General features: G+C 38.5%; 2 protein-coding genes and 1 non-coding gene across 7 annotated transcripts in view; 2 read left to right on the forward strand and 1 right to left on the reverse strand.

Moving 5' to 3' along the window:
* The window catches only part of Rc3h2 (ring finger and CCCH-type domains 2), a 44,541-nt gene that overhangs the window by 13,682 nt on the left and 10,809 nt on the right, over positions 1-20,050 (forward strand). For all 5 annotated transcript variants that reach the window (XM_051166356.1, XM_051166358.1, XM_051166359.1 and 2 more), the window contains exons 4-11: positions 481-714; positions 2,010-2,185; positions 6,742-6,942; positions 7,489-7,621; positions 7,744-7,862; positions 9,947-10,059; positions 13,688-13,996; positions 17,707-17,921. In XM_051166356.1, coding sequence (XP_051022313.1) covers positions 481-714; positions 2,010-2,185; positions 6,742-6,942; positions 7,489-7,621; positions 7,744-7,862; positions 9,947-10,059; positions 13,688-13,996; positions 17,707-17,921 — 1,500 coding nt within the window. The remainder of the gene's footprint in view (positions 1-480; positions 715-2,009; positions 2,186-6,741; positions 6,943-7,488; positions 7,622-7,743; positions 7,863-9,946; positions 10,060-13,687; positions 13,997-17,706; positions 17,922-20,050) is intronic.
* On the forward strand, positions 7,290-7,400 carry LOC127207771 (small nucleolar RNA SNORD90). Its single transcript, XR_007832978.1, has one exon. It is a non-coding gene; the product is annotated as a small nucleolar RNA SNORD90 (small nucleolar RNA).
* On the reverse strand, positions 10,606-11,060 carry LOC127207071 (60S ribosomal protein L36a-like). Its single transcript, XM_051166373.1, has one exon. The coding sequence runs from the start codon at positions 10,992-10,994 to the stop codon at positions 10,674-10,676; it is 321 nt and encodes a 106-aa protein (XP_051022330.1). The 5' UTR covers positions 10,995-11,060; the 3' UTR covers positions 10,606-10,673.

Here is a 20,050-nt window from a genome sequence, read left to right on the forward strand (position 1 = left end):
TTCTATTCATTTGCCTGTAAATTTACCTCCAGTTCCTTTATTAAAGATGGCGAGTAAAATAAATCCCAACATACTTTTTGGACAGATCTAGCCTGTAGAAAAAGACACCTAAATGAAATCTGATTTAAGAATTTAGCTCTTTATTATTACAGAATGGTAATAAACAGGGACAGGTATTGTTAAAAAAAATTTTATGAGGTGGGTGTGGTAGTGTACACCTTTAATCCCAGCACTTGGGAGGCAGAGGCAGGTGGATCACTGTGATTTTGAAGCCAGCCTGGTCTAAAAAGTGAGTCCAGGGCAGCCAAGGCTACACAGAGAAATCCTGTCTCGAAAAACCAAAAAATAAAAAATAAAATTATCAGACAAGGGACTCATAAAAAGTTTAATTTAATAATTAAATACAGGTGATGAAAATTGTTTTGTTTTTTTTTTTAATTGAAAAATGTTAAATTTCTGTTGTCTCCATTTGTTAAAAAGGTGTAGCTAGTTTGAACCAGAGTGCCCTGAGCCGTCCAATGCAAAGGAAACTGGTTACACTTGTAAACTGTCAACTGGTGGAGGAAGAAGGTCGTGTCAGAGCCATGCGAGCGGCTCGCTCACTAGGAGAAAGAACTGTGACAGAACTGATACTGCAGCATCAGAACCCTCAGCAGCTGTCTGCCAACCTGTGGGCTGCTGTCAGGGCTCGAGGATGCCAGTTTCTAGGGCCAGGTAAAATAGATTACCATCTTCATGTTTTTATTGGTTACCAGACCTTGAGGATGCAAATTTTTAGGGCCAAGTAAAAATCCTACATACCCTGACAAAGTATTGTGTAAGTTATAGTTTGTACTTACAATCAGTGCTTTAGAAGAAACTTCTCATTTAATTCTCAGTGAGATAGAGGGCTCATCTGCAATGTGCAAATTAGAAAACTAATTTAAGAAGGGACCTACAACTGCACAGGTAGTATGTCAAGGAAGATGAAATTTATTTATATTCAGATTCTCACTTTGTAGAAGCCCAGGCTAACCTGGAACTCAAGAGCTTCTTGCCTTAGCTTTCTAAATATTACAGGCCTGCATCAGTATTCTGTTATCTTGAACCATTATCAGTCTTCCTGGTGTTGATATTCTTGAATACAAAATATTTACTTTTATAGAATATTTGTTGTTTTAGGTTTGCCTGGTGTTCCCTTGTGATTTGACTCAGAATATTCTGTATTTCCTTAGTTACAAAACAAAATTAGTAGCCATACAGTGGTGGCACATGCCTTTAATCCCAGCACTTGGGAGGCAGAGGCAGGTAGATCTTTGAGTTTGAGGCCAGCCTGGTCTACAGAGCGAATTCCAGGGCAGCCACGGCTACACAGAGAAACCCTGTCTTGAAAAATCAAAACCAAACAAACATATTTACTATTGTATGTTAGATCTGTGTAATTGCATCATGATCTGTGGAGATCAGAGGACAGTTTTTTTGTCTCCTCTTCCATCTTTACCCTGACTCTAGGTTACTCAGGTTGTTAGCTTTGATCAGTAAACACTTCACCATGAGTTGTTTTGCTGGCTTTTGGTTTTTGTTTTATTTTGTTTTGTTTTGTTTTGGTTTTGGTTTTTCGAGACAGGATTTCTCTGTGTAGCCTTGGCCATCCTGGACTCACTTTGCAGACCAGGCTGGCCTCGAACTCACAGCGATCCGCCTGCCTCTGCCTCTGCCTCCCGAGTGCTGGGATTTTTTTGGTGTGTGTGTGTGTAAACAGCCCTGGCTTCCCTGGACTCACTTTGTAGACCAGGCTGTCCTTGAACTCACAGAGATCTGCCTGCCTCTGCCTGCCCAGTGCTAAGATGAAAGGTGTGCTCCACCACACCCGGCTTGTTGGCTTTTGATTGATTTAAAAATTGTTTTTTTATGTTGTGATTTATTCTTTTCATGCTAATTAGATGTAGATTGTACTTCCATAAGTTGATACCCCAGTATACTTTGGATAGTCTTCATCAGTATAATCTCTGTTCCTTTACTGTTTCTAGCTATGCAAGAAGAAGCCTTAAAGTTGGTATTGCTGGCATTAGAAGATGGTTCTGCCCTCTCAAGGAAAGTTCTGGTACTTTTTGTTGTGCAAAGACTAGAACCAAGATTTCCTCAGGCATCAAAAACAAGTATTGGTCACGTTGTGCAGCTACTGTACCGAGCTTCTTGTTTTAAGGTAAGCACTATACAGCTGTCTTGAAAACTGCAGGTTCATACCTGAGACGGAGGCTCCTGAGAACCCATGTCACCAGTCTAGTGACTCCAGAAATACAGAATGCTTCCATAATTTGAAGGAATTGCTTTTCACTTTTCCTTTTGCATTAATTCAGTTTTGGCACCAAGTACTTGTTTGTGCCTGTTAGTTTCAGAAGTATTGAATTGAACATACGTAAAATCCTAACTTTAGACTCTTAGAGGAGCTGTAAAAGGGAACTGAAGAGTCTTTATATCAATTGCTTTAATAAGAAGTCCTATATCATATTGTAGACTTCACAAGAGTAGAAAATCTGCCATTCGAGGCGGTGCACTCCTGTAATCCTAACACTTGGGGAGGCAGAGGAAGGAGGATCTCTGGTCTACAAAGACCGTCAGGAGTAGTACACAAAGAAACCCTGTATTGAAAAACAAACAAACAAACAAAAAAGGGAAATCTTTGTAATCCATTGTTTTCTTTATGTGTTGCGTAGTGATTAAAGTCTTTTTTTTTTTTTTTTTTTTTAAGATTTATTATGTATGCAATGTTCTGCCTGCATGTGTACCTGCCTGCCAGAAGTTGGCACCAGATCTCATTATAGATGGTTATGTGGTTGCTGGGAATTGAACTCAAGACCTTTAGAAGGACAGCCAGAGCTCGTAACCTCTGAGCCATCTCTCCAGCCTGATTAAAAAACTTTAATATGAAAATAGTCCACAAGAAATTAAAAAGTTGAGAAGATTACCATGTGGTGTGATAATTTTGTTTGATGGACTGTGAAGACAATTTTAAAATGGAATTTTATTTTGTTACTGAAAGATGAGAAAAGCTACTTGAATCCTGGTTTTCTATCTATTATCAGAGTGTAGGTTGTTAGTTAGCACCTGAACTATCCAGAGATTTATAAACAGTCCTCAACTGTCACACATGTCAGCCTTCCTTTCTTCATTTAAAGGCTTTAAGATTAAAAAAGGGTTTCTTGAAAGTATTCTAGAAGATAAGTGACTGATGGTGGAAGTATGTTCAAATAGGTTCATGTCCTTAAAGGATTTAAGTGACATTCTACTTTCTCAAACACCATGTTTTCAGCAAAGCAGCCAAGCTTTCCCACTGGGTTTCACTGAAATATCTGACTCTTTTTTTTTTTTTTTTTTTTGTATAGGTAACAAACTGCTATTTGGTCTATGATTGTTAAATATTTATAGTGGCCAATGTTATTTGGCATTTGCATCACACTCATTTAGGATATATTCACTTTTCTCATTTCATCCTTACTGCCATGTAATCTAAATTACTAAAGATAATGCAAACTTAAATACCAGGTCTCACTTGAGTGATGTTTAATTTTAGAAAACTAATCACAGTTGAATGATCACTGTTCAGTGTCTTTTAATCATTTTTGCTAGCTCAGCAACCAGATTTTTGTGGGTGTATGGTCTTTCCTCGGGATTAAAATTACTATAATCATGATTGCATACAACAGATTATTAGTTTAAATAATTTCTAGTAAGAATTGTAATTTATGTCAAATGAGATGACTCTGCAGTTAAGACCGCTGTCTGCTCTTCCAGAGGTCCTGAGTTCAATTCCCAGCAACCACACAGTGGCTCATAACCATCTATAATGTGACCTGGTGCCCTCCTCTAGTGTGCAGGCACACATGTAGGCAGAGCACTGTATATATAATAAATAAATCATTTTTAAGAAATGAGATGACTCCATGGATAAAGATGCTGGCTACTGAGCCTAATGACAGATTTGATATATGGATCCCATATGGTGGAAGGAGAGCTCTGATCCTGCCACTTGTCCTCTCACCTCTACACACATGCATGGCATGTACTTGCCCACATGTATACACACCAAATAAATAACACCATTTATTGGTAGATGTTTTTCTAGGCTGACCTTGAACTTGTTATGGAGCTGAGGATGACTTTAAACTTCTGATCTTCTTCCTTTTACCTCCCAACTGCCAGATGTTAGATGTGCATCTCTGCAGTGTTTAGTTTTTACGTAGTTCGGTATCAAAACCCAGCTTCATGCATGCCGGGCAAGCATTCCACCAACTGAGCTGCAAGTTTAACCCTTCACAAATGACTTAAATGCATATTAGTGCTTTAATTGGTTAAGTCTCTCAACTGCTTAGACCTTTTGCTGTTCATGGGGCATGTGTGCACTATATGGTGCTTGGGTGTGTGCTATAATCTCTACATCATTGGTGTTTCCCCCCTTCTTTGGGTTAATAATTCCTTCTTTTGTTTCTCTGATGTTCTTTTAAAGTAAGTTATTGAAGAATGCAGACTTTTAAGTTACATTTCATCTCATTCATTATTAAATCCTTAAGATTGTATTGATCGGGGCTGGAGTGATAAGTGGCTGAGTGGTTAAGACTACTTGTTGGTCTCGAAGAAGACCTCGGTTTGATTCTCAGCATCTACCTGATGGTTCCAAGGAATCTGACACCCTTTTCTGGCCTCCCTGGCCACAAAGCACACCAGTGTCAAGGGCTGGAGAGAGGGTTCAGAGGTTAAGAGTACTAGCTGATCTTCCAGACATCCTGAGTTCAGTCCCTAGCAACCACATGGTGACTCAGAACATCTATAATGTAATCTAATGCCCTCTTCTGGTGTGTAGGTGTACATGCAGGCAGAACGCTGTATACATAATGAATAAATGAATCTTTAAAATTTTTAAGTGTCTCAAACGCTTACCTATTTATAGGTGCTCAAAGAGTATATGGCCTATTCATTCTGAGGTGATAGCTGATTTCCTCATGTTCATGTTTTTGGGCACATATTACTACTGCCTGGTGTGCCAGCAGCAGAAATGAGAACAGTTACTAAAGCAGGACATAGTGGACACCCTGTAATCCTAGTACCTGGGAGGTTTGGGCAAAGGTGTTTATGCAATTTTGAAGCTAGGCTAGGCTTACAGAGTGAGGCCCTCTTAATACACATAACTGCTGAGGTAACCTAGAAGTTGTTTGTTTGTTTTACCAATGAGGAAAACAAAGTTGTGTGTGTTTGTGACGGTCTTGTTATATAATGCAAGCCAAACTTTGTGCTCATGATTCTCCTCTTTCAGCTTCTTGAGTGCTGGTATTTTAGGCAAGCAGTATTTTGTTCAGCAGGAAATTTTAAATTTTGAATAGATAAATGATTTGTCTAGTCTGAGTCTCAGAATTTGGTGTGTTTTATGTGCTTTGAGTCTTAAGTCTCAGAGCTCATATAGTGAGATGGATGGAAGGAGAAAGGAGGTTCCCTAGAAGCTTATGGACAGTACTATCAAGGCGGAAGATGACATCTCACTCCCAAGGTTGTCCTGACATACACATGTACACACACACACACACACACACGCACACACAAAGATTTTATGAGAATTTTAAAAACCCAACAAAACCACTCACTCTGCATAGCAGTGCTGTAGGTACAAAGGCAATCTCAACCCTAACTATCTCATTTCTTAAAGAAGCACAGTAATAATGCTTCTACTGAGCTACGCCAGCCCTCTTAGAGATGGGAAGTACTCAGCCTCTGCTCCCCTCAGTGTGAAAAAACTCATTTCCTAAGCTAGGAAAATGGTGTGTGTGTGTGTGTGTGTGTGTGTGTGTGTGTGTGTGTGTGTGTGTGTTTTAAGACATGTATCTGATCATGGTGCTTTTGTGAAAATTCTCAGTGACTTTTTATTCCCGTCAGGATTTAATATTTAATTTACCATAGTATTTAAGGTCTTCTCTTACCTGTGTTAGAACTTTTAACTCTGTGTCATCTGCTCATTCATGTTTTTTTCCTCTCTCTCGTTTTTGCTTCTTTGAGACAGGGTTTTTCTGTGTATCCCTCACTGTCCCAGAATTCACTCTAGACCAGGCTAGCCTCAAACTCAGAGGTCTGTCTGCCTCTGCCGCCCAGATGCTAGGTTCAAAGGCGTGCGCTACCTCCCCCTGGCATTACCACCTGATTTTAGAATTTTATTTTCCTAATTTTCCTAAAGAAATTCTATCTTTCAATATGTAGCTCACATAGTCCTCAGGCAAGAAAAAATATTTTCTGAAATTTTTCCTTCTGTTTACTTGTCATATTTAATTGCCTTTTGTTTATGTTGCCATAGAGCTTCTAACAGTATCCTTACTATAATTTTTTGTTTCTTTCTTCCCTTCAAAATGCTGATGAATTCATTGAAGAAAAGTATGTAGTTGTATAGTTACTATTTTGTTCCAAAAAGGATTTGTGTTGGCATTTTCTGCTGTGTGAGGTATCTGGTATAGGTCCCCTTTTACCTCAGTCCCTATACCCAAAGTAAATTAATGGGATCAGAGGACAGAACTGACCCAATTCTTTTTTTTCTTTGTTTTTGTTTTTGTATTTGTTTTTTGAGACAGAGTTTCTCTGTGTATCCTTGGCTGTCCTGAACTCGCTTTGTAAAACAGGCTGGCTTTGAACTCAAATCAATCCACCTTCCTCTGCCTCCTGAGTGTGCCACCACGCCCGGCAGAACAGACCAATTCTAATGAGTTTGGTGTTTTTTCTTTTTAGGTTACTAAAAGGGATGAAGACTCTTCCCTGATGCAGCTAAAGGAGGAATTTCGGAGTTATGAGGCACTGCGAAGAGAGCATGATGCCCAAATTGTTCATATTGCCATGGAAGCAGGACTCCGTATTTCACCTGAGCAATGGTCCTCACTGCTGTATGGGGACTTGGCTCATAAATCACACATGCAGTCTATCATTGATAAGGTTTGTGAGATTAGAGGTACTGACTGATTGTGTACCCTTTCTGCTTCACAGAGTACTATAACACAAGCTCTTGTTTGTTTATAACCTAATATGCCCATCTGAGTGGAAAGTTCATGTATCTAACCTAGTGAATATGATAACATAGTAACATTGTGCACTCTGGGCTTTATGCAGTCTTGGCTTTTATCCTCATGCTTACGTGGCTCGCTGAGAGCTGTAGCTAAGAGCTGTTGTCTCATGGTGTGACTGCTGTACTGTACTCACCTGGGAAATGTAAAATGTGCAACACTTTGTGAAGTTGAAAACTTTCATGTACATTCTGACCCCAGAGAAGTAATATAGCTGATAAATACGTTTTTTAAGTGTCTAGTGATGAATTTCATAGGGCAGATTCTGAGGTGAAAACTTAATTCATCGTTGATTGTCCTATTTTGAAATCTGAAGACGCTTGAAAACTATTAAGTAAGGTGATCTACTAGAAAATACTTGTGTTCTAAAATCCAGAGTAAAAATATTTTCTTTCTTTCTTAATTTTTTTCCTGTTAGCTACAGTCTCCAGAATCATTTGCAAAGAGTGTCCAGGAATTGACAATTGTTTTGCAGCGAACAGGTGACCCAGCTAATTTAAATAGACTGAGGCCTCATTTAGAGCTTCTTGCAAACATAGACCCTAATCCAGGTACGTGGGGAAATGCGCCAGTGCATGTACTTTATGGAACTTTGAGGTAAATAGCACAAGGGAATGACTACTGATACATTGTCTCCTCCAACCCCATCCTATCCCTTTGGCTTTTCATTTAGATGCTGTTTCACCAACTTGGGAGCAGTTGGAAAATGCAATGGTAGCTGTTAAAACAGTGGTTCATGGTCTTGTGGACTTCATACAAAATTATAGTAGGAAAGGCCACGAAACACCCCAGGTAACTTGATTTATTACACTTCTCACTACTGCTGTGTCCACCACAGCTTTATCTTCAATACTAACACTCTGATTTGCTGATGGACTCCTTATATAACTCTTTCTCTTAGAAGTTGTGTGTTGGAAGGGCATGTTCATGTGGGTGTACATGTGTAGCTGCACAGGCATTCCCCCTGCAAGTTTTTATTCTGCACTTTTGGGAGAAACTCTTATTTTATTGTACTTGGTTAGTATTTCATTATATAATGAGTTTAAGGGTATTTTGTATATGACTTCCATGAATTACATTTTTTTTGACCAAGTATAGCTCATTAATTCCTTCTAAACATTTTGTCTAGTTCTTTTTTACAGCTGAAAATTTTTTTCTCCTTTGCTATATCTCAAGTGGTAATATATATGGAATTTGAAATTCCTCAATATTTTTAGTATACTTCAGGAAGGGAAGTTAAAATATAATCCCTTATCCAAATGACTTTATTTGTTGAGTTGCTTTGGGCCATTTTTTTTCTTTTTTCACGGCAGGGTTTCTACATAGCCTTGGCTGTCCTGGACTCACTCTGTAGACCAGTCTGGCCTCAAACTCATCCCAAGCGCTGGGGTTCAAGTCATGTACCACCATGCTCCACTTACATATTTTCTTCCTCCTTCCTTCCCTCCCTCCCTCTTGCCTTCCCTCCCTCTCTCCTTTCCTCTCATTTTGTTTTTGTTTTTGTTTTGTTTTTTTCAAAACAGGGTTTCTCTGTGTAGTTCTTGCTGTCCTAGACTCGTTCTGTAGACCAGGCTGGCCTTGAACTCACAGAGAGCTACCTGCCTCTGCCTCTCTGAGTGCTGGGATTAAAGTTGTGCCCAGCTTCAAATTCTCTTTCTAATCCTAACAACTATCTGCAGGGTAATTAATTGCTTTTGCGAAGCTGAAATTTAAGGGGGTTTAAATATATAAAAAAGGTGTGCTATCAATATCTGACAAGGTAATGTCAAGTACTCGAAGCCCTATTAACTTCTCATTCTTCTATCCATATTTATTTAGAAAATATTATAATATTAAGATATCAACTGAATGATAAATTATATTATTGTTGTTGTTGTTGTTGTTATTATTATTTGGTTTTTTGAGACAGGGTTTCTCTGTGTAACAGAGCCCTGGCTGTCCTGAACTCTCTTTGTAGACCAGGCTGGCCTTGAACTCACATTGATCTGCCTGCCTCTGTTTCCCAAGTACTGGGATTAAAGGTGTGCACCATCACACCACACATTTAAAAAAAAATTTTTTTTAAGGTCACAGAAAGAAGAACAACTTAAGAGTTTGATGTGCATTATATGCTTTTTTTTTCCCTTATTTTTTGAGACAAGGTTTCTCTGTGTAGCCCTCGATGTCTTGGAATTCTCTTGATAGACTAGGCTGGCCTCACAAAGATCCACTTACCTTTGTCTCCCAAATTATGGGATTATAGGCATGCTCCACCATTGCAGGGCCTATGATAGATACATTTTCATATCTTCCCTCATTGTTTGCCTTGAATAGAGTTATATGTGTGAGTCAACTAATAAAGTGACAATTTTCATCTCAACTTTTTCTGGGAAGGTATTTGTTTGTTTGGGGGGATTCGAGACAGGGTTTCTCTGTGTAACCCTGCCTGTCTTGGACTTGCTTTGTAGATAGACCAGGCAGGCTGGCCTCAAACTTAGAGATCAGCCTGCCTCTGTCTCCCCAAGTGCTGGTGTATAGGTGTACGTCATTGTGCCTGGCTTGAGAAGGTTTTAAATGGGTAAAGATAATAGTTTGCCATTTTCTTACGTTCTTTTAAAAATTGTTTTATTTTGTTATCACAACTTAAGATAGCAATAAATTGAGAACTATTTCCCATGAAAATTACATTATCGAAAAAATAAATACATATATAAATATGAATCAAGATACCCTTCAGCAAGAAGGCTTGAAGGCTCTTTCAGAGTTATTTGCCACTCTTACAATAGGATGGGTAGAACCTGTTTCAGCATGAGAATTACTCATCCTTACGTTCTGAAGTCTAAAAAGTGAATAACAACGGATATCTTTTCCATTTGCTGAATGTTTTGTTTATGTAGCCTCAGCCAAACAGCAAGTACAAAACCAGCATGTGCCGAGATTTGCGACAACAAGGGGGTTGTCCACGAGGAACAAATTGTACATTTGCCCATTCTCAGGAAGAACTTGAAAAGTAAGTCGGGAGAAATGTCTTTCATATAAGGTCATTGAGGGAGTGCTATATACAATATTAACTTTTGTGGTGTTTCAAAGATAGAAGTAAGATGAATTGCAAAATAGCCTCCCCGCGCCCCCCCCCCCCCCATCACAGGGTTTCTCTGTGTAACAGCCCTGGCTGCCCTGGAACTCTCTTTGTCAACCAGGCTGACCTTAAGCTCAGAGTGATCTGCCTGTCTCTGTCTCCCAAGTGCTGGGATTAAGGGTGTGTGTACCACCACACTCAGCTCAAAATATCTTTTTTTTTTTTTTAAACCATGAGATTAAACTAAGTGTAAGATTTGGATATTGGAGGGAAAGATCATATTTGGAAACTATATAATAGCTGGAACCCATGTTTCTTTTACTTTTATAGAATAGAAATATTACTATTTGCCTCTATCTTGTTTGCTCAGGTTCAGTTGAACATTTCGGCAAAATCTCAGGCAAAATGTTAATGTAGGTTTTTCTTTTTCTGGCTTTTCCTCTTTTTTTTTTTTTTTTTTTTTTTTTTAAGCACTAACAATAACTTTATTTTTTAACTGATGATATTTCTGCGGCTTCAGTATTCTCCTCCCAGACAACTCAGTTCTAGAACTGGATCACTTGGCCCTTTCTCCTCTTGTCGCCTCCCAGTTCAAAATGCTTGCGTCTCTTAATGGCCAGCATCCTCTTGGATCTGCAGTTGGGCTCAACACACTCAAGCCTGAGCACGATCTTCTTTGTGGTTTTGGCCTTCTTTCTGAAAATTGGCTTTGTCTGCCCTCCGTAGCCACTCTGCTTACGATCGTAGCGCTGCTTCCCTTGGGTGTACAGGGAATCCTTGCCCTTCTTATCCTGGGTCACTTTGTGAGGTTGGTGCTTGCCGCATTTCTTACAGAAAGTTCTTCGGGTTTTAGGTACGTTGACCATCTTTGCACTAGAAGTGTCTGTGCAATCGATGAAAGCGAGACTTGGCGTCCGCGTTCGCCACCACCCAAGAGCCCGGCTTTTCCTCTTTTTAACATTGTTCTGTTACTAAATAAAAAAGAAAGGTAGAAAAAAGGAGTAGATGACAGCTCCTAGGTATGGTGGAGGGAAAAGGTTTATTATAGATAAAAGGGAGAGTATAGTCAGAGGCAGTAACATTTGGGAGAATCCAAAGTGAGCAAGACCTTGAGCCAAGCCATGTGAGGAGAGGGGAGAGCCAGGAGTCCAAGAGACCCAGAGGTCTCTTATCTTAGTATTGTGGTCGTTTGAATTTCTACTAAAATGGCCTGTTAGCCTCTGTTTACAGTGCTTTAGGACTTTCCTAGTCCCAAAATACAAGCTTAACCATATTCTTCCTACAAACTGGTTTCAGGGTCCTTAAAACACATAATGAGGATTATCATACCAACCATCTCAATTTTCTGTTTTCCCGAGTGGCTATAATGAAATATTATAAGTATAAATTATACAGGGAAAGAACTATTTTGGCTCACAGTTTATGGGTACAGTTCATCATGATGGGGAAGTCATAATGACAGTCTACAGTCAAGAAGCAGGGAGCAGTGAATCTCACTCCTTGTATTCAGTCCTGGATTCCAGACTATGTGATGATGCCACCTACACTTGAGTGTATCTTCCCACCCAAGTTCAACTAGAACATTTATCAAAGATGTGTTCAGACTTTGTCTTCTTGGTGATTCTAGGTTTTGTAAGTTTGACAGTTAATATCACCCTTCTAATTAGAACAATGCTATAAGAAGGCTCTCATCAGATATAGTCCTTTGTTCTTAGACTTCCCAATCTATAGAACACTGAGCCAAATACATTTTCTATATTCTAAACTATCCACTGCAAACAGTCTTAAGTATGACAAGTGCTTTGGCAGCATGCTGAAAGAAGAAACCAATACTGCTCAGGCAAGTCAGGAACGCCTAGAGAAGCATGATTAGACTCAGATTGAAGAGAAGATGTACAAGAGGAAAGGTAAAACAAATGCACACAATTTTTGTATGACCAAGAGAACTACAAAATTCTCTGCCCTGATGCAGGCTCCATTTAAGTAAAAGATATAGTTCAGTTATGTGGACATGGCTGTTTGCCGTGGATAGTTTATAATACAGAAAATGTATCTAGTTCAGTGTTCTATAGATATAATTCAGTTATGTAGACATGACTGCTGTGGATAGTATAGAAAATGGATCTGGCTTGGTGTTCTACAGATTGGCAAGTCTAAGAACGAAGGGCCACATCTGGTAAGAACCTTTTTATAGCATTACCCTAGGTAGAAGGTAGGTAAAAGAGATAAGAAAAGAGAAAAAGGAACTGAGCTCCCCCTCCCCCTTCAGAAGCCCATTCTTACGGTAATAGTATTGGGTTTTTGTCAATTTAATACAGACTAGAGTTGTTTGAAAAGAGAAAGCCTCAACTGAGAAAATGTTTGTACAATATTGGCTTTACTGACCAATCGTGTCTCACCTCTTAAAGCTTTTGTTGAGGATTAAGTTTCCAACCTTGAGCTGGGCAATGGTGGCCCAAGACTTTAATCCCAGAACTTGGAAAGCTGAGGCATCTTGAGCTCAAGGCCAGCCTGGTCTACAGAATGAGTTCCAGGACAGCCAGGGCTACATGGGGAAACCTTGTCTTTTAAAAATAAATAAATAAAAGTTAGGAAAGAAGTACATCAATTAATTGCTTGATGATTTTAAATAAGTACTCAAATTTTGGTCTTTACTACATGATTGTCTGCCCTCCTCCCCCACCACTAACAAGTAGCTAGTTGTTTGTGAACAAGTATAGAGTAAATGTGCAGATTTTTTTTGTTTTATTCCTCCATTATCCAGTCTTAATCTGTGGATATTTTTCTTTTATTGAATGTTTTCTTCTAATGTTGTGTGTAAGACACAGACACAGAGACAGTGAAAGGACTGGATGATAGAGCGGCTTAAAGATGCTAAAGAACCAAAGGAACAGCTATTAAACGAGCGTTATTCATCATGGTAGCCATGTTGGAGTGCAGCATTAAGAGAGTAGTTCAAGCATAATTGACCCCAAATGTTTTTCGCTGTGTTGACCACTTAGAAATATTGAAAGAACATTATAGAAAGTAAGGATCAGGACTAAGAGTATATTACAATATTATGTCTAGTTTCCATAGTAAATATAATATCAGAAAAACCTATGATCTTTTTTCTTTGGACACTATATAAACTCATTTAGGGATAATATAAAATGTTTCTATTTGGTGTAAAGTTTAAAAATGAGGTTTTGAGTTTTTATTATTTTTTTAAAATTATGCTCTGCTTGTATAATTTAATAACAGCAGAGAATGCTTTCCACTCTTAGAGTCTTTCCTCTTTGTTCTGTGTTACTTTGAGAATTTGGTGCTTTTTTTGGTACCACATAAAAATAGATTTGCAAACCCTACTCTTTCAGAAAGCTTCAAGTGCATGTGCACTTTGCTTGCTATTATCACTTACATGCCTGTGTTTGCATGTATGTTACATACATATGTGGCATGTAGAGTATTTGATATTTAGCTGAAGAATCTTTTCAGAGCGGCTTCCTTTTTTAAGCATACTTTCTTTTTGTATTTTCAGATTAAAATTAAAAGCAATATTACAAACATATTTTTACAGGTACCGATTGAGGAACAAAAAGATGAGCGCGACTGTAAGAACGTTTCCTCTTCTGAATAAAGTTGGTGTAAACAGCACTGTCACAACCACAGCCGGAAATGTCATTTCTGTCATAGGAAGTACTGAAACAACTGGGAAAATTGTTCCAAGTGCAAATGGAATTTCAAATGCAGAAAGCAGTGTTTCCCAGTTAATCCCACGAAGTGCTGACAGTGCAGTACGGACTCTGGAGACTGTGAAGAAAGTTGGGAAGGTTGGCACTAATGGCCAGAATGCTGCTGGGCCCTCTGCAGAGACTGTGTCTGAAAAGTAGGTGTTGGGTGAAAATGATGGAGTTCTTTATCCCTTTTAGAAATGACCTTTTTTCATCCTGAGGTACAATAGTAAATTGAATTTTTTATGTAGTTACTCAAGTAATAGAGGAAAATGCTAAATACAAAAGAATTTTAGTTCTAATCCTCATATGCAATTAAATAATAGCTCTGCAAAGTTGAAAAGTCACTTCAACTCATGAGTTTTGTTTTTTTCAACTACATTAGTGAGGTTAGGCCAGAATTACGGTTTCCATACCATATTTTCTTGAGTTCCAGTTATTAATTTCATAGAGGTGTTCAAAAGTAACCAAGTAGAAACCTAAATAGGCTAGAAGCTTGAATGTCTAGCTTCTACTGATTATCTGCAATAGTGTATAATTAAGGGTCAACTCTTGGGAGCCAAGATCTTTGGGCTCAAATTATGGTTCACTTTTTCCTACTATTATCATGTTAAACCAGTTATTTTATCTGTCTTATCTTGAATTATTCATATAATTACAATATCTTCATGGGCTAGGTGTGTAGCTCAGTGGTCAAGTACTTCATATATTGATAGTGAAAATTAAATGGGTTAATACTGTACTATATCTTGGACAGTGCTCACCCATTCACCATTCTGCTTCATTTTACCACCAGTATTGTTGTTGACTGACAACATCAGATTTCATTTCACAAATGAATTTCTTTTAACCTTACGAAAAGTGTTGAAACTTTGAGATAATTGGAAGTTACTCTCAGTTTTGAAATCTCATATTTCGAGGTTTAGGGATGGAATTTAAAAGCATTTTCAAATTTCATTATCATTGTCATAAGTTTCTCAGTACTAGTGTATGCCTACTGGAGAGTAAAACATCATGCTTGGCACACTGTAAACTTTTTAAGATTTGTTTATTATGTATACAGCGCCCTGCCTGCATATACACCTGCAGGCCAGAAGAGAGCATTAAATCTCATTACAGATGGCTGTGAACCACCATGTGGTTACTGGGAATTAAACTCAGAACCTCTGGAAGAGCAGTCAGTGTTCTTGACCTCTGAACCATCTCTCCAGCCCCCACAGTAAACTTTTAATAACTTAATGTCATAGAGGCTGTATAAGTTAAATATAATATTTTCAACATGTATAGTTCAGTATATAGTAGTAGAATTTCTTTATTAAAAGGATGATTTTTTCACTGGGAGATATTTGAGAAAAGATACATCAAAACTATTTACTACTTCACAAATGATACTGTGTGCTCATTCCAAGCTTTGTCTCTGGCACTATTAGAAATGCCTGAAAAATAACTATCTCTGCCTTTAAAAGACACAGTGCTATAGGATGTGGGCATAGCATTTGCACAAAGAAAGCATACAAGCTACAGATATGAGTATTCCATGTTACTGGTGTAGTATAGAAGTTTTGAGGTGGAAACATTGTGGTTTACGTTTGTTGGTAAATATGTAAATTATTAAGGCTAGCCTTAGAGAACTGAATGTTTGCGGTAGAGATTGTAGCTCAATGGTTAAGTGCTTGCTTAGCATGCATAATGCACTGGGTTTGAACCTAGTACCAGACAGCCATTTATATATCTCAAGGTTTAAGTTACTGACTGATAGACAAAATAAGCTTACAAATATTAATTGTTAAACCCTATGAGGCTACAAACACCTTATGCTATATGTTTAGGAATAGAATACTGAAGGTTTTAGCATGGTAACATTATAAAACTCTTACATTCATACAATGAGTTCTGTTATTCAGCCATAAAAAAAAAATCACCAAAGCACTGTTTATGTGCTACATGTTGATTAACTCTGGTTATATGCCCAATACCAGGCCTGGTGGTACAGGTTTGTAGTCTCAGGCACTTGGTAGGTTGAATTATTAGGATCACAAGATCAAGACTAGCCTAGGAAACAGGAAATTCAAGTCCAGCTTGGACAAATTAGTAAGAATTTATCACCCCCTCCAAAAGGAAAAAGGAAAATGATGGAAAAGAACATTAAAAATGAGTTGGAGAGATGGCTTAGAGGTTAAGAAACACTGTTCTTCCAAACGTCCTAGTTCAATTTCCAGCAACCACACAGTGGCTCACAACAATCTATAAGGAGATCTGGTGTCCTCTTCTGGCGTGCAGGCACACATGCAGGCAGAATACTGAGTATAAATAAATAAATAACTTTTTAAAAAATGGGCCATGGATATATAGGTCATTGGTGGCATGCTTGCCAATACCCACAAGGCTCCATTTTTAATATCTACTTCCAAGAGAAAAATTTATGCTGACTCAAAGATGCTAGATACAAAATAACATTTGCAGTTCAATTTAATGGAAGTGTCAAAATAGGCAAATTCATAGAGACAGAAGTCCAGTAGTCACTGCTGGGAGCTAAGGGTGGAGTGGAAATAGGGAGTGAATGCTAGTGGGTACAGGTTTCTTATGATAGTTGGAAAATCGTAGGAGTTTATCAAAAGCCAGTGATATACTTTAAAACCATGAATTATAGTTAGAATTTTGAGTTTTGGGAGTTTTTGTTTGTTGGTTGGTTGGTTTGGTTTGGTTTTTTGAGAGAGGGTTTCTCTGTGTTGCCTTGGCTATCCTGGACTCACTTTGTAGACCAGGCTGGTCTCAAACTTATAGAGATCCTCCTGCCTCTCTCTGCCTCCCGAGTGCTGGGATTAAAGGTGCACTCCACCACACCTGGCTTGTAGCAGGGAGATCTTTATGGATAGAGGAAAGAGCACAGACAAGCCATGGAGACATGGGAGGAATTGATTGGGATGAGAGACTGGAATCAGAAGTCATGTAGGATGATAAAACCAGCATCTGGTTCCCTGTTGAGGATAGGACGGAAGATTTGCTTTTGCCCTTAAATCCGAATGTTTAAGAAGGCTTGCACAATGATTTAATGAGCCTATGAATTAATTTACTTTGTCACTAATTTTAATACCTGTTTTCTGGCAAGCCTTCATAATCTGCCATTTCGCCAGGCTTGGTGGCACATGCCTTTAATCTCTGCACTCAGAGAGGTAGAGGCCGGCAAATTGTGAGTTCGAGGCCAGCCTGGTCTACAAAGTGATTACTTGCATATTCAACCAAGAAAGTCCTTTTATATTAAAACAAACAAAATTAATTGTCAACCATCCCCCGAACAGTTATTTATTAAGTACTTATTTTGTGCCAGGATATATTTTATATGTTTAACAAATATTTACTGAGTGCCAGCTTCAAGTCAGGAACGGTTTTCAAACTCATGAGAGTTTGGGCTATCTTGGATTACATTTTAGCGAATCAAATTGTTTTTTACTATTTCTGCTTCTTTTCTCCCAAAGACTTCTACTGCTAGACTGTATTATTTATCTTTTACACTCACTGAGCGGGATAGTTGTTCTTTGGGGTTTTTTTTTTTTTTTTTTTTTTTTTTCCACTTTTCCAAAAGGAAAAACTTTTAAAGAATGAGTCAGTCAGCTGAAAAGTCACTTTAATGCCTCGAGTTTTTATATCCTGTCAACCTTACTAGAATATGAGATCTCTTATTATATGATCTTGGGAATTACAGTGTGATGAAGCACTGATATTTTTTGCCATATATTTTCCCCTCTTGAAATGCCTAACGTGTTTTCTGATGATAGTTTGCCTTATATCTTTATGAAAAATATTCCCAAGAAAGACTTGGTCATCATAGTGAGTTCTTTTGCTCTTTGTTATATTTTCTCTCCAGTAAAATTGGTTCTCCACCCAAGACTCCTGTAAGTAATGCAGCAGCTACCTCCACTGGGCCCTCTAATTTTGGAACAGAGCTGAATTCCATGCCTCCCAAATCCAGCCCATTTCTAACTAGAGTTCCAGTATATCCTCAGCATTCTGAAAACATTCAGTATTTTCAAGATCCAAGGACTCAGATACCTTTTGAGGTCCCACAATATCCACAAACAGGTAAGTAATTTTAGTCAATTGTAGAACAAAGAAGCAAGTGCATATATTTATTATCTAAATAAATGAGTGTCTAGACTATTTACGTTAATAAATTACTTTCACTCTGATGACCCATAAATTTTCTCCCTACCTTAAGAAATCTTGCTGGGTGTGGTGGCACATGCCTTCAATCCCAGTACTCGGGAGGCAGAGGCAGGTGGATCTCTGTGAGTTTGAGGCCAGCCTGGTCTACAAAGTGAGTCAAGGACAGCCAGTGTATACACAGAAACCCTGTCTTGAAACCTCCCCCCGCACCCCTTCCCCCAAAAGAAATCTTTGCTTATAGCTAGTAATTCTATCACTTGGTAGATGGTGGCAGGAGGATCAAGAAAAAAAGTCAAAGCCTGCCTTATCTACGTAGTGAGTTCAAGGCCAGCTTGTACTACATGAGACCCTGTCTCAAAATAGACGAACAAAACAATAAAGGCTATTATTCTGATACTGGCATACCTTCATTAACATTTGCACCATTCGTATATTTAGGTACATACGATTTTTACATTCACATCAGTAGTATACAGGGATTTGTATTGCTATACATCCTAGTCAGTGCTTGGTATCTTTGTTTTAGTGTGTGTGTTTGTGTGGGGCAGAGGGAGATCAGGGGAGTACATGTGCCACAGCACATACTGTAGTCAGAGGCTAATTTGTATGTCAGTTCCCTTGTTCCCTCAAGTGGGTTTTGGGATCGAAAATCGCTTGAACTTAGGTCCACATGGTAGGTACTTTTACCAATTGAGCCATATTATGTCCAGCCTATTTTCTAATAGCCATTCTTACTAGAGTGAGATGGTTTTTTTATTTGTATATTCCAAAATACTACTGAAATTAAACATTTTATTATACTGATTGGGCATTTGAGTATCTTCTTTTGACACGTTTATTTAGATCTAGTGCTTGTATTTATCAAGTTGATTTGTTTTTAATTGCATTTGTCTTATATGTAGCTTGCAAATATTTTCTCCCATTCAGTAGGTTGCCTCTACAATCTGATAATTTTTTTCTAATGAGAAGTTTTCTGATTTGATACAGTTCCACTTACTGATTTGCCTTTGTTTTTGTGCTTTGGGTTTTTTTTCCAAGAAATTTCTGCTTGTTCCGAGTACCTGGAAGCACGTCTCATGTTTTCTTCTTGTAGGTTTATAGTTCTAGTTGATACACAGAAGTGTTAATCCATACAGTTTTTTTTTTTTTTTTTTTTTTTTTTTTGGTCTGTGTATGTTTGTTTGTTTGTTTTTGTTGTTGTTGTTTGAGGCTGGGTTTCTCTGTGTAGCCTTGGCTATCATGGACTCACTTGGCCTCTGACTCACAGAGATCCGCCTGCCTCTGCTGCACCGAGTACTGGGATTAATGGCATGTACCACCACATGCAGCTCAAGAATTAATTTTTATAACTGGTGAGAGATAAGAGTCTATTTCATTCTTCTGCCTAGATACGAATTGTAATTTGTAAGAATAAAGTAATCTGTGAATGGCCTTCATGAAATGGTATATAAAATGCAATGTTTTGCATTGTTTAAAAATATTTTTTCCTTTATGTATATAAGCATTTGCATGCATGTTTGTGTAACACACTTTTGCAGTGCTTATAGAGCTGGGGTTACCAATGGCTTTGTGCTGCTCTGTGAGTGCTGGAAACTGAACACAGGTCCTTTGTAAGAACAGCAAGTGCTCTTAACTACTGAGTGCTCTCTAGCGTGCTGTCTGTCTGTCTATCTTCCCCCCACCCCCCCTCTCTCTTTCTCCTCTCTCTTTCTCTTCCTCTCTCCTTCTCCCTCCCATTCATTCATTCATTCATTTATTTTTTGAGACAGAGTTTTTTTGTGCAGCCTTGCCTTGCCTGTCCTGGATTTGCTTTGTAGACCAGGCTGGCCTCAAACTCACAGAGAGATCCTGCCTCTACCTCCATGAGTGCTGGGATTAAGGCACGCACCACCATGCCCAGCTACCATTGATCCATCTCTACAATATTATATGTATATGTATGTATGTGTATACTCTCTGGCTGGTCTGAAAATCATAGACCAAGCTGGCCTCAAACTTGAAAGATTCACCTGCTTCTGCTTTGTGAGTGCTGGGATGAAAGGGGA

Source organism: Acomys russatus, chromosome 24 (genome assembly GCF_903995435.1).
Source record: "Acomys russatus chromosome 24, mAcoRus1.1, whole genome shotgun sequence".
In the NCBI taxonomy this organism is placed as follows: Eukaryota; Metazoa; Chordata; class Mammalia; order Rodentia; family Muridae; genus Acomys; species Acomys russatus.

What these genes read in the sequence shown, in the direction of transcription:
- LOC127207071 (XM_051166373.1), bottom strand. Translation starts at nt 10,994, where the DNA reads ATGGTCAACGTACCTAAAACCCGAAGAACTTTCTGTAAGAAATGCGGC.